Source organism: Vigna angularis, chromosome 1 (assembly GCF_016808095.1).
Source record: "Vigna angularis cultivar LongXiaoDou No.4 chromosome 1, ASM1680809v1, whole genome shotgun sequence".
NCBI classification, from domain to species: Eukaryota; Viridiplantae; Streptophyta; class Magnoliopsida; order Fabales; family Fabaceae; genus Vigna; species Vigna angularis.
In genome coordinates, this window is record NC_068970.1 from 29824519 (window position 1) to 29837016 (window position 12498).

Sequence of the window (12498 nt, forward strand, 5' to 3'; positions counted from 1 at the left end):
ATACCTGGACAAATTTGGCAGCACGTTACAATGAATTTTATAGAGAGCTCACCTAATTCATTTGGCAAGCAAGTTATCTTAGTTATCTTTGTGGTGGTGGTGGATAGATTGAGTAAAGTTGCCCATTTCATAGCATTGGCACACCCATACAGCGCGAGAGAAGTGGCTCAAGCATGTATGGATAATATTATCAAGCTACATGGATTTTCTAATTCCATTACCAGTGACAAAGTTCTTGTAAGTCAGTTTTGACAGGAGTTTATGAGCTTCCAAGGAGTTTAAAACCAGCTTTCAACTAGTTATCACCCTCAAACAAAACAGCCAGTCAAAAGTGGTGAATAGGTGCTAGAAAACCTATCTTAGATGCAAGTATGTAGATTCGCGACGGGAATGGTCGAATGGTGGCATTACACCACGTATCATACAACTACCAATGCAACCCTTCATGAAATCATGCACGGCCAACCATCTCTCATCAACCTTCCTTACCTATAGGGTAGTCTAAGGTGGAGTTTGGTTGAGAAGCTTGAGTAAAAGAGAAGAGATAATGAAATTAATCAAATTCCAGTTAAGAGCTCGAGAAAGAATGAAGCAATTGTTTGACTGGAACACAGAACAGATAAGTAGCGGATTGGTAATCCTGTATATGTGAAGCTCCATCCTTATCGGCAAATTTCAGCAGCCTGATGAAGCTCTGCCAAGATGAGCCCGACATATTTTTCAGTCCTTACAAGATCATTGACCGTATTGGAGAAGTAGCTCATAAATTGGACAAGAGCAGAGCATTGATATAAAATAATTTGACTAGTTAATTATGTTAGTAGAAGTTGGATATAATGACAATCAAATTGCCACTGGGAGTTAGTCTTTTGACAATCCTAATTCCTTGTAATTCTTGATCAATATTCAATACAATTATTGAGACCTTTCTTAACTTAGGTTCCGTGTTTCTATTCAATGTTTCTGTTCACTTCTTTGGATACAATAATATTCCTACAATTAGATTTATTTGTTTTTTCACATAATAGAGGGAAGAGCTAACTTTTAGAATATATAAAAAAACAAAAAGGTGTTAAGAAAAAACGAAAATGCAAAAAGAAAGAGACATCAAAATATGGTTTACTAAAAATTATCAACTAACAGAAAAAATGGGAATAGAAACCCATGCTTTAAAATATACAGTGATATGAATCACGATTAGTCTCTAACTCAACTCGTCTTAACTTAAATCCAAGGCATTGGCTATATCCCCTAAGCAAGGTTTATGAACATGTCCTACAACACATTTGATGCTAAAAACTTCATATGACATCACCTTTCTCAAAATACAAACCTACTCTATTTTAAATAATAGTTTAGAAAAAAAAATCAATTATCTGGATCAGACAAGTTGGAGGGGCTGTCAAGTTCGGCCATGCTAGCAGAAGCAAAAGACTCGGTTGAATCCCTAGAAGATAGGGATGAAACAGTATCAGAGTCGGAGACAAGTTCATCATGAACAATGATATGATCTTCATCAGTGTCTGATGCTTCCGATCCTGATGCCCCAAGCAGGAACTTGTGTATTGCTGACTTTGCAGTTTCCACAAACCATTCATCCTCAGGAAGTGCACTAATAATTTATCATGAAAAGTGATCGGTGTTAAAATCCAAGAACACAATACAGATGAGGACAAGGAATGGTAGGTAAAGGAAAAAATGAAGAGTACCTTTGAGGGTTTATGCCCCTAGCAGAGAAGGTCCGGATGGCACGAGCAGTGATAGCTGATGCTATCTGATGGATGTGGCGAGATGGATACCCCGCATAGCGTGCAATTTCAACAGTGAAGTGCATATCAAGAATTAACTGTCACAAAAACATAGTTATGGTGAGGAGTGCAGAGAAGAAACCCTATCTACAAGAGTGTTACCAAACTAAAATGAAAGAGAATAATACTAATAACAATTTATCTACTGGGACGAGGGAAATAGTTGCATGATATTTAAGTAATTTCTCATAAAACATATAGGCTTGGCTACATCAAGATGCTACAGACATATCATCAAAGGATGAAATGCTTTGTATCTTCACCTGTAGTTGATGCATACTATTGAGATGCAATCTGTGACTCCCATCATAACCATCACGACTTTTGTCGGACAAAGAAAAAATATGCTATCTATTTGCGAGGAAATGTGAATTTAACAACGAATTCTAAAAAATGATGCATCAAGACTGTTCAATGTCCACAAACGCATTTTTAGCAGCAAGAAAAATTTAAAACTCAGGTTGCATTTAGAATTTTGGATGATAGAATATGGGCACAAAAGTATTTATAAATGTTAAAAAAGGTTAACTTGTTAACTACGCATCTCTGATAAAATGCTATTTTCTATTGCATATGTCTGTCAACTTGGCATAGCCTTTGTTTTGAGATTAACTTCTTTGTATCTCTAATCTTATGTAAGAACTCCTATACACACACATGAATGAGCTGAGGGTTAGTTCAATATCTAAGTTTTTTTGTTTCTCATTTTTCATTTTCAAATTAGTGTCAAAGCAGATTCATCGTGTTTTGTATACCATTGTCCAGTGAAAATACTGTCACCTCCCGGTGATATTACAGTCTCTCACCACCATTATTTTCTGCTGACAAACACCTGGTCTTTCTCATCTCAACAAGCGACAGCCAACCCAGGGTGCACGCTTGCCTGCAGCCACCATCTTTCTCTTCAGCAAACATCAGATCTGGCATGATTCACCAAGAGACAGCAAACCCAGCTAACCATTAAGGTTGAAACATTGTCATGCACAGCTTCTTTGCATTCTTCAACTAGGTGAGTGACAGCCACACGCTGCCCTCTGCTCACCAGTGCAGCATTGTGAGGCTTGTATAGTGTTTGCCAGCCTTCCTTGTCCTTTTTGTTTTCCACCACTAGTCTTCTCAATCCATAAGGAACAGCTCTTGTCCTTCTCAATATCTCTTTTTTCTTCCAGCCACTAGTAGTTGCTGTTTTGCCTTCTAACATCTTCAAATGTCTTCAGGAACTAACACCTCTTTGTCTAGGATTCCTTCAATTACTTCAAAAGAACTTAATGGTAACCTGGTCTACATTTGTTGAGCTTTGGTTTCTAGTCAAGGTTTTCATTATCACTTGGAAAAAGATGGTAGTAAGATACCATCAGAAAAAGCAGAACAACAGAAGATGGATTTTCAGCTTTGTCTTTGTTGTGACAATATGTGGAACATAATATATTGGGAACTCTGCATTCAAAACTTACAACTCTTTTCGGAAAAAGGATATTTTTGCAAATTATATTCATTACCTTTATGACTGTATGTTAGGTTACTTTATACGAGTAACCTAAATCTACGCTCTCTTCTCACTCAAACACTAGAACAATAGAAATGAAAGTATGTAAGTATGTATTATTGATTCTGTAAAGTATGGAAAATTACAAGTGTAATCTCCCCCAAGGAAGCCTATCTTCCTCCACTGGCAAATATGCCCAGTCTTTACCCAAAAGATAATAACCTCCCTGAATAGAGTTACAGGAGGACTATTTATAGTGTCGCCTTCCCAAGCCCTAACCTTTCTGCTAACCCAAATTGCTTCTACTAAATACCGTTTGGTCTACCCTTCCATCTTCGCTCCTGGCTACCGTTTGGCCCTTAACTCCCTCTTCCCTTGAAACCACCGTTCGGCCTTTAACTTCCCCCTGCCTTATCGTGATACCGTTCGGTATACTTTTCCTCTATTACACCGTTCGGCCTAGCTTCTCCTCTCTTACCCCGTTCGGCCTAGCTTCCCCTTAGCCTTACTGTTCGGCCTATCTTCCCCTCTCTTACTCCGTTCGGCTAAGTTTCCCCCTTGCCATACCGTTCAAACCGTTCGGCCTCGCTTCCCCCTTTCTTTCTGTTCGGCCTCACTTCCCCTTTGCCTTACCGTTCAGCTTATCCTCTGATGCACCGTTCGGCCTCACTTCCAACGCGCCTTACCGTTCGGTATTATGTTACTTCCCTCTTTTATTCCTAACATTGTGCCCATAAATTAGCATATCTTAAACAAACAAAATCACATGACTTGCTTTATTGTTGAGGCCAGTTGGAAGTCCCCACTTCTCAACAAGGCCCAATTAGCAGTGGAAGAGTTGAAGATGTTCTCGGAGGTTGATTCATTGGAAGAAATTAAGAAGTTGGATGAGTTCTACAAGGTGTCCTCAGTGAAGATGTTCTCGGACGTTGAAGGAATTAAGAAGTTGGATGAGTTATACAAGGTGTCCTTAGTGATAGCATACGTCCTCAATTCTACAAGTTGGACCACCTCATTTTTTGTTACACTTATTGATGAATAATCTCATTGTACTTGGGTTTATTTACCGGAAGATCAATCTAAATTGTTGTCAATCTTTGTGTCTGCTTAATGGAATCAAAGTTCAGTTTGGCCAAATTATCAAAATCTTGAGAAGTGATCACACCAAGGAATATTTTCTTTTTCTATTATTTTAAGCTGAAATGGCATTTAACATCAGTTCACATATCCTCATACATCCCAGCAAAAATGTCAAAATAGAAAGAAAAAATAAACATTGAGTTGAAACTACTTGAACCTTATTGCTTGTGTTAATGTCCCAATTCATCATTAGGGTGATACTATTCTTATTGCGTGCTCCTCAAAAACTAAATGTCATCTTTCTTCCTTGAAAATCACATTCCCAATACTTTCTAATTTCTAGATGACCCTTTATTTCAACTCTCTACTCGTGTATTTGATTGTGTAGTTTTGTCCATGATATGTCCCCAAGGTTGGACAAGCTACATGCATGAGCTATCAAAATGTGTTTGCTTGGAATATTCTTGTTTCCAAAAGGGACATCAATGTTATTGTCCATAAACTAAAAACTACAAAATGTTTTTATAGTGTAACCTGTTTTTAAGAAATTCCTTTCTTCCCTTCTTCCCTTGTTGATGCTAGTTCTATCCACAAATCTTACCTGTCCCAATTAGTTGAATCCAGCTCATGACACTCCAAATCAAAACACTCCTCAATGCTCCTCACCTCCTCCATGTTCACCAGAATTGCTCACTCACCACCACAAAACCCAATAGATTGGTTTAGTGTTCCATGGCCAGTCCTCTTCTTTAAGCCTTTCACCACCATCTACGAGTACAATGGCTTGCAATGATGAAGATCCCAACTAACCCATCACTCTTCAAAAAGGTACTTGCTCTACCCTTAATCCTCATCCTATTCACAATTTTTTTCTATGCTATCATTGACTATCTCCTTCCTTTTTATCTTAACTCCTTTGTGTCCTCTACTATGATCCCTAAAAATGCACAAGAAGCACTTGACCATACTAGAAGGTACTGTAATTTCTCCAAGGAAATATATCTTAAATATACTAAAAGAAACAAGTATATTTATAGTAAACCTATGGATAGTCCTATTGATACAAATCAAAATTAATAGTACAACAAGGTGAGTCTTTCTCAAAGCCAAAAGATCCAGAAGGTTAATTGGGAAACTTATTTATCACACTATTACTAGACCTGACTTATCCTTTGTAATTGGAGTGGTTAGTCAACTCATTCAGGCTCCTCGTCTTGATCATTGGAATACAGTCATTTGCATTCTTGGATACAACAAAAAGGCTCCAAGACAAGAATTGTTATATGAAGATAAGGGGAATGTTCAAATACTTGGGTATTGTGATGTTGATTAAGCAAGATGTTCTATACACAAGCATTGCACTACTAGACATTGTGTTTTCATAAGAGGCAATATTACTTCTTGGAAAGGCAAGAAACAAAATGTGGTTGCGTGATCAATTGTTGAAGTTGAGTAGAGTAATGACATCACTCACTTGTGAACTTTTTTGGATAAAATTCTTCCAAAAGATGGAATTTTGTTAAATTCATCAGACAAGAATGTAGTTTCATAACCAGACAGCTATTTATATTGCTTCCAATCGATATTTCATGACAGAACCAAACACATCAAAATCTATTGCCATTTTGTTCAAGAGAAGTTGTTGTCCAAGAAATTTGTACATAATTTGTCAGCTCGAAATATTATGACTAATTCCTTAAGAGGAACTCAATTTCAATTTGTATGTTCCAAACTTGGTACATCCAATACAATCCAATTTCAGGGAGAGTGTTAGAGTTGTTATAATAGGCTAACTTTGTAAAAATAGGTTAACTTGTCTACACATATTTGACAAAAATTTGCTTGCTGTATTTGTCTTTCATCTAGGAACAGCCTTTGTTTTCATATTAACTTCTTTGTATCTCTAATCTTCTAAATAAGAACTTCTATATATATACGCACACACACATGCATGAGCTGAGGGATAGAAGAATTTCTTAAAGGCTTTTTTTTCTCATTTTCCATTATCAAGTATAATATATAAACAAGTACCTGCTGCAAACCAAGTGGCTGTAGAGGAGCTGAAATATCCTCTAACACACCCCAAAACTCCTGCTCATCCGACAACCACATCACAACAGTCTCTGTTAACCTAGCAAGCAAAATTTTATGTATTTTGTCTTTCCCAATTAATACATCCCCAGCCACAATTGCTAATTGCTGCAGCTTTGCAAATAATGCCTGCAAAGATAGCCATACTTGTCAGCACTATAACAAAACACCACAACTCAATAGATACGTATAAACAAATATATATACACAGACCAACAGATGCCCAGCCACACACCTCAGTAAAATGGTATAATGCAAGGAATTAGTGAACAAATAACTGCCACAGCTTCATTCAGGAAATCAATTTCTAATAATGATTGAACAAACATGCAATCAATAGCTAACATTGCCAAAAATGAACATGAAAAAGCAAAGGAATGATCAAACAAAGAAATTAATAGCAAAAACATGGGTAACAGAAAAGGCAGAAAAATAAGAATAATGACCTGAAATGGAAGCGAAGGAAGCGGTTCAGAATCCCAGAAATTATCCTCTCTGTTATCACCCAAGTAAATATGTGCGTTCAACCGAGTTTTCCCCTCTCTCGAGTAGATGAAAGTCAAAATATATTGCCGACAGAAGTGATCCCGAAGTTTGTCAAAAGAATGTTGAAGATGCTTCCTCCACTCCTTCAATTCTACACTAGCATTTGTATTGAAGGTTAGATTCTCTGTTGATCCACTATTTGTTTCTTTGCCTTCACTTTGCAGCATCCACCTTGATAACACAGCATTTGGTAACAGTTCATCCAATATCGTAAATGCTATTCCCAATATTGCAAGTTGTTCAGAGTCAGTCTCAGCTCTGAAAAGCACGGCCTCTTTCAGTTCTGGAAGATTGTCATCATCAGAAGGACCGGGTAATGCTCTAATAAGAGCATCCATGTATTTATCAAACAGTTGTGAGATTCTATTCAGTACATTTCCCCCAAAGTGCAACCTAGCCAATGGCGTTAACTGTTCCAATATCTCCTGAAATTTGTTCCAAAAGTACACTACTTATGTTATTGAAAAACAAAGCAAAATTCCTAGCAAGGTTGTTCATTTGCAATCATGTGAAGACAATCTCTTAAACATACATAATAAGATATAAACAAAACAAATGAAGAATCAAACAAGGGTGGAGCAATAACACTATGACCATCAACACTGATTATCAATTTCAGGAGGATACCACACTATCCACACCACTCAGTATTGAACCTTTCAAATACACAAAGTCTCTCCCAAGGTCAAGCTTCTTGTTAGGACATAAGATTGTGGTTATTAATAGGACGTTTACAATGATCAAGGTAAAACTTCATTCTGATGCGCTAATTTTGCAGAGTTTTAGACTATTTGATTGGAGCAGAACACTATTCCAGAGTGTTTGGCATATAATTTACTCTCAACCACTGTTATGTTATGAGATCTATTATATGGCTTCCTTTAGAGGCTTTTATCATTGCTTCATTAAAAGAACTTATCAAAGATGTAGAGGAATTTGAGTTTTTTGACAGCTTTTGCATTCAAACTTTTCTTTTATCTTCTGTTGTTGTCCAAATGTCCCACCTTTTACTGGCACTAAGCCACTAAGCCATTCCTTTTATAATAATATTTCTTTAATTAACAAAATGGAAACTTATCAAAAGAATTCTAGGTAAAAATTTTTGTAGCTTAGGAAAAATGTGGCTAAAGAAATAACTCTACAAAACATAGTCAACCAAAAGTTGTATATGTTGGAGATCACACATCTATCACTGATATGACCAAAGTAGTGCACACAAATGGGGATAATCTTCACCTCACAGGCCAAATTTGTTGGGCTGAATTATCCCCAGACTAAGGTTTATTCTAACAATTACTTTTGGAAATACCAGGACACCTATTATCTGGTCATTATTAAACCACCTACAAATACCAATCTTGCAAAGTTCATGCTTGAAACATCCAATCTTAAAGGTAATGATGGAGGGGTGAGGGGAATTGGTCACCTCATAAGCTGGTTTTATAGAGTTGGTCCAAACCCAACTTCTAAGAATATTGTTGTTACTTCTCCCCCAAGGAACATTTACTAAAGGCCTAAAACCTGAAATGTGTCATGAGGACCTTAATCAATAGTTTCTTATCAAACAGACAAATCTATTGCAGATTTTTCATTTTATTTTATTGAGATGAGGGTCAGCAGCATGTTTCATATATCCAGAGCATAAATGTTTTAATAACAGCTAGCAAGAATAAAATGGAAAAGGAAAGGAAGAAAAATTAAAGCAAATGCTTTTCATATAAACAAATTCTTATCTAGCCAACAAACTTAACATGATCCCATCACACAAGAATGTGTAGGCCATATCATATGACAAAGCTACTTACTTCAACTATGTGCATAAATCGCATTCCACTCTCAACAAGCATACTACTAGATGAAGTGGCAATTGAAGAAAGTGAAGATACAAACTGCGGTGACAATGGGCAACATTCAGCGGATTCAGCAATGTCAAGAACTACTCTTCTAGCACGTCTAAAATTTGATTCTAAAACTTCTTCAACAGAAGGACGGAGAAGCACCAGCAGTAATTTAGACATTTTCAATCCTTGTGACTCCAAAATTGAGCAATAGTTCAGACTAGCCTGAGTGCAGATGCATGCAGCACGTAAGGCAGAAACAGTCTCAGATAAGGGAGCATTCTCTTTCACCACTCGAACAAAATATTCAATTTCCCACTCTGCCCACTGAACAATTCTGTTGGTGTAAACAGGATTATCTCCAAAAATCAAAGCAGATTGCTTTATTGTCAGTGATATTACAGAAAACACAATCTTAGATAACGTAGAAGGAAATGTTTCAGGGCAGAGAGAACTTGAGGGAAGAAAAGCCTCAATTCTCTTCTGGAGGTGAGACTTATAAAATTTCAGCATTGTTTGATGTGCACGAGGACCTTTTCCAAGTTTTATTAAACCATTTAAGGCTTTCTTAAGCTCAGGGAAACTAATAGACGGCTGTTCAGCAATTCCAACTAACAGTTGTTCAAGCATTGCTTTTCTTTCTGACAAAGCAGACTTATATGAGGAAACATCATCTGAAGAGTTATTTCCTGAGCCTTTCAACTCACCAGAATTTTTTTCTTCAGCTTCTAATGCTTCCAATGCTTCTTCAAACTTGTGCTCAGCCACAAGTACATCTATGTTTTCCAAGAATAATATTTTCTGGTCATTACGCTCATTTGGTAATGGCTCAAGTAATTCAGGCAGTTCATGTTCCTGTTGAATTTCAGTAACATCATTGCTCGACTGATTCCACTCTTCCAATTCACTGCACACACCTGTCATCAAATCCTGAACAAGAATACCCTGTGCTGAGATATGCTTTTGCAGCTCAATCAATTCATGCTTGACTTCCACGGCCTCTTCAGATATTCTACAATATTAAGAGCACACATCACATTGTATATGCATATGATATAGTTGAGGAAAGCTATTGAAATAGTTAAAAAAGTCTGTTGTTTTAGTATCCATGTTTCATACTTATTAGAAACATTAAAATAGGAACCATTGATAGGCTTTCCACTAACAGCCTAAGCTTGGGAAGCTTTGTCTTCCAACCACAGTTAAGTGTTCAACACTTTTTACCTGTATTCCCCCAATTAAATTAAATTTCAGCACAAAGTGCCAGTGCTTTGTTCACATTTAATGCTCAAGCGCAAAATAATTGTGTATCAGGGCGTGTTGGACATACTAAAAGTATAACCAACTTACAGGGCAAAATTTAAACAGCTTGAGCTTTTTCCCATCACAAATAAATAAATGAAACAATACCAGCTTGTTCCTCATCTTCCACTACTGCTTCCATACCATAGATTTATGAGTCAACTTTCAATCAACTTCACTAAAGCGCACCTATGAATTTTTTACTCCCATCTTATTCCTATTGAGATGTCAACCATGTTTCCCGTTTATCTAAAGCTGCAGATCTAATTAACAAGTTTCCCCATTCTTACTATTCCAATTTGAAAATTAGCAGACGAATTCTTAACAAGAAATTACCAATCAATGAAATAAGATCACTAGCTTCCGTTTCCACAGCAGAATCAACAAGCAAATATACCTCAACATTTTATATTCATTGAAGAAATGAAAAGGAAAAACACATTGGTTAGCACATAAAGTTCATGGAAAATGACCAACACAATACATCATTTAGTTAAAATTTCCCACGTGTATGTGTGCTGCTACTTAAACTTTTAACAGAAAATATAGACAAAATGTACAAAAATATATAAAAAGTTCTTGAAATTCATTGCTGGGTAACATCAAGCTATTGGTGATACAACAATACATTAATGCTAGCTGCGTAGTGACATAGGTTACCTCAAAAAAGCCAAGAACTTGGAGTGCATATTGCCGCACAAGTTCTCCACGGCATCCTTCAAATCTAGAAGCTCGCAGCAAAGCTTCCTGATCCCCTGAGAAATAGACAAAATGGGTTCGCCTCAATCCAAAAAAAGAAACACGCACACGCGCAGAACATAAATGCAAGTGAACAAGTAGAAAGTTTCAGAGTATGCATTGTTTGTTGATTCCGAAATGAAGAGAAAGCGAACCTTTTCGGTGTGGGACTGGTAGAGAGAGTCAACCTTTGATTGGGGGATGATGCTCTCGATGGAAGGGAAGTCATCTTCTTCCTCGCTACTCTCCATCTCTCTGTCTCACACAGACACAGTTGTCCCTTTTGCTCGATCTTCACCTAAGACAAGGGGCATTCGGACAACAAAAATTATGGAAATTGAAAAGTCATGCTGTCTCTTTGAATGGAAAATTTTAGTGTTTTTTATTTTATTTTACTTTGTTCAGAATATGTTTTTAATCTTAAATTTAAGACAGGTTTATTTTTTATATATGATTGAAATTTAATTTTTTTATCATTATTTGATTTGTAAATTGTTAGCAGCTCAAAAAATAAATTAGTTAATTAATTAATTTAAACATGTTAATCTTTATGAAATGATTTTTCTTTTTACTTCAATTTCAATAAACCTACTTTTTGTGTCATTTTTCTAAAAGTTTAACCATCACTTTTGTCATTTTACAATTAGTAAATTTCGGTTTTGGTTATTGAAACATTTTTCTTATTTTAATCCTTTTAAAATCTCGTATCACTTTTTTTCTTTTTAGAGTTAATTTAAATTCTAAAAATATTTAAAAATTTGTTTAGGGGTACAAAGTCTTTTTGAAAAAATTAGTTCATTAGTGGAGAGACGTTATTTACTAACTTATAAATTAATTTAACTATCATAGAAATTTTTTTATAAAAATACTTCAAAGTGATATATTTTATGAGCATCAAAGTTAGAAGTCGTAATAAAGGTTGACTCGTCCGTATGGCTTGTTCACATTTAACCAAAAAAAATATGGATAGACATGTGCATAAGGCTTTTGGGTTAATAGGTTTCGGCCAACAATATAATTTAAGGTAAAGTGTAAGATTTCGTTTTTTATTTTTTTAGAAATTATACTATATTATCTTTTTTTATTTTTTATAAAAATTACAATAATTTATCAATAATGTGTCTAAATAAAAATTACTATTTATCTTTTGTTTTCTCTCAAATGAATGCACTTTTCTATCTCATTCTCTCTATTTAAGGTAAGTGAAGTCACTTAGATAATCGTAGGTGTGAACTTTTAATTGAAGTCCTTTAACTAAATGAGGAAGGACTTATTATTATGCATGTGTCTCCCACATTCTTTAAGTGCATGTAGAATTTGAAGAAATTTGTGTCTACGTGTGTGTGAATGGATATATGTGAATAATTAAGAAAAATATACAATGGTTAACTATTTAAATAGAAAATAAAATAATTTACTATTTTTATGGTTTATTTCCTTTTAAAATATGTTCTAAAATTTAAGATTTGAAAAAAAAATATTAAATTAAAAAAATATTATTAAATATTATTAGATATTTTAAAAGATATTTTTAAATTTTGTTATATAGTATTTACATATTGAAAGATATTATTAAATATTATTGGTAGATAATAATAATAATAAAATA

The 12498-nt window shown here is 35.3% G+C and overlaps 1 protein-coding gene across 1 annotated transcript; it reads right to left on the reverse strand.

Annotated features, from left to right (window-relative positions):
- Positions 1–1139: 1139 nt before the first annotated feature.
- On the reverse strand, positions 1140–11230 carry LOC108322655 (exocyst complex component EXO84C). The gene is made up of 7 exons (XM_017554812.2): positions 11045–11230; positions 10812–10906; positions 8817–9861; positions 6912–7436; positions 6406–6594; positions 1710–1846; positions 1140–1612 (listed from the first exon to the last, which is right to left on the reverse strand). Exons 1-7 carry the CDS (start codon positions 11138–11140, stop codon positions 1369–1371), a joined length of 2331 nt encoding a protein of 776 aa, XP_017410301.1. The 5' UTR covers positions 11141–11230; the 3' UTR covers positions 1140–1368.
- Positions 11231–12498: the final 1268 nt, after the last annotated feature.

What these genes read in the sequence shown, in the direction of transcription:
- LOC108322655 (XM_017554812.2), bottom strand. Translation starts at nt 11,140, where the DNA reads ATGGAGAGTAGCGAGGAAGAAGATGACTTCCCTTCCATCGAGAGCATC. An exon ending in GATTTATGCACATAGTTGAA is followed by an intron (nt 7,437 to 8,816) that starts GTAAGTAGCTTT and finishes AACAAATTTCAG; the next exon opens with GAGATATTGGAACAGTTAAC. An exon ending in AGGGGCATAAACCCTCAAAG is followed by an intron (nt 1,613 to 1,709) that starts GTACTCTTCATT and finishes ATAAATTATTAG; the next exon opens with TGCACTTCCTGAGGATGAAT.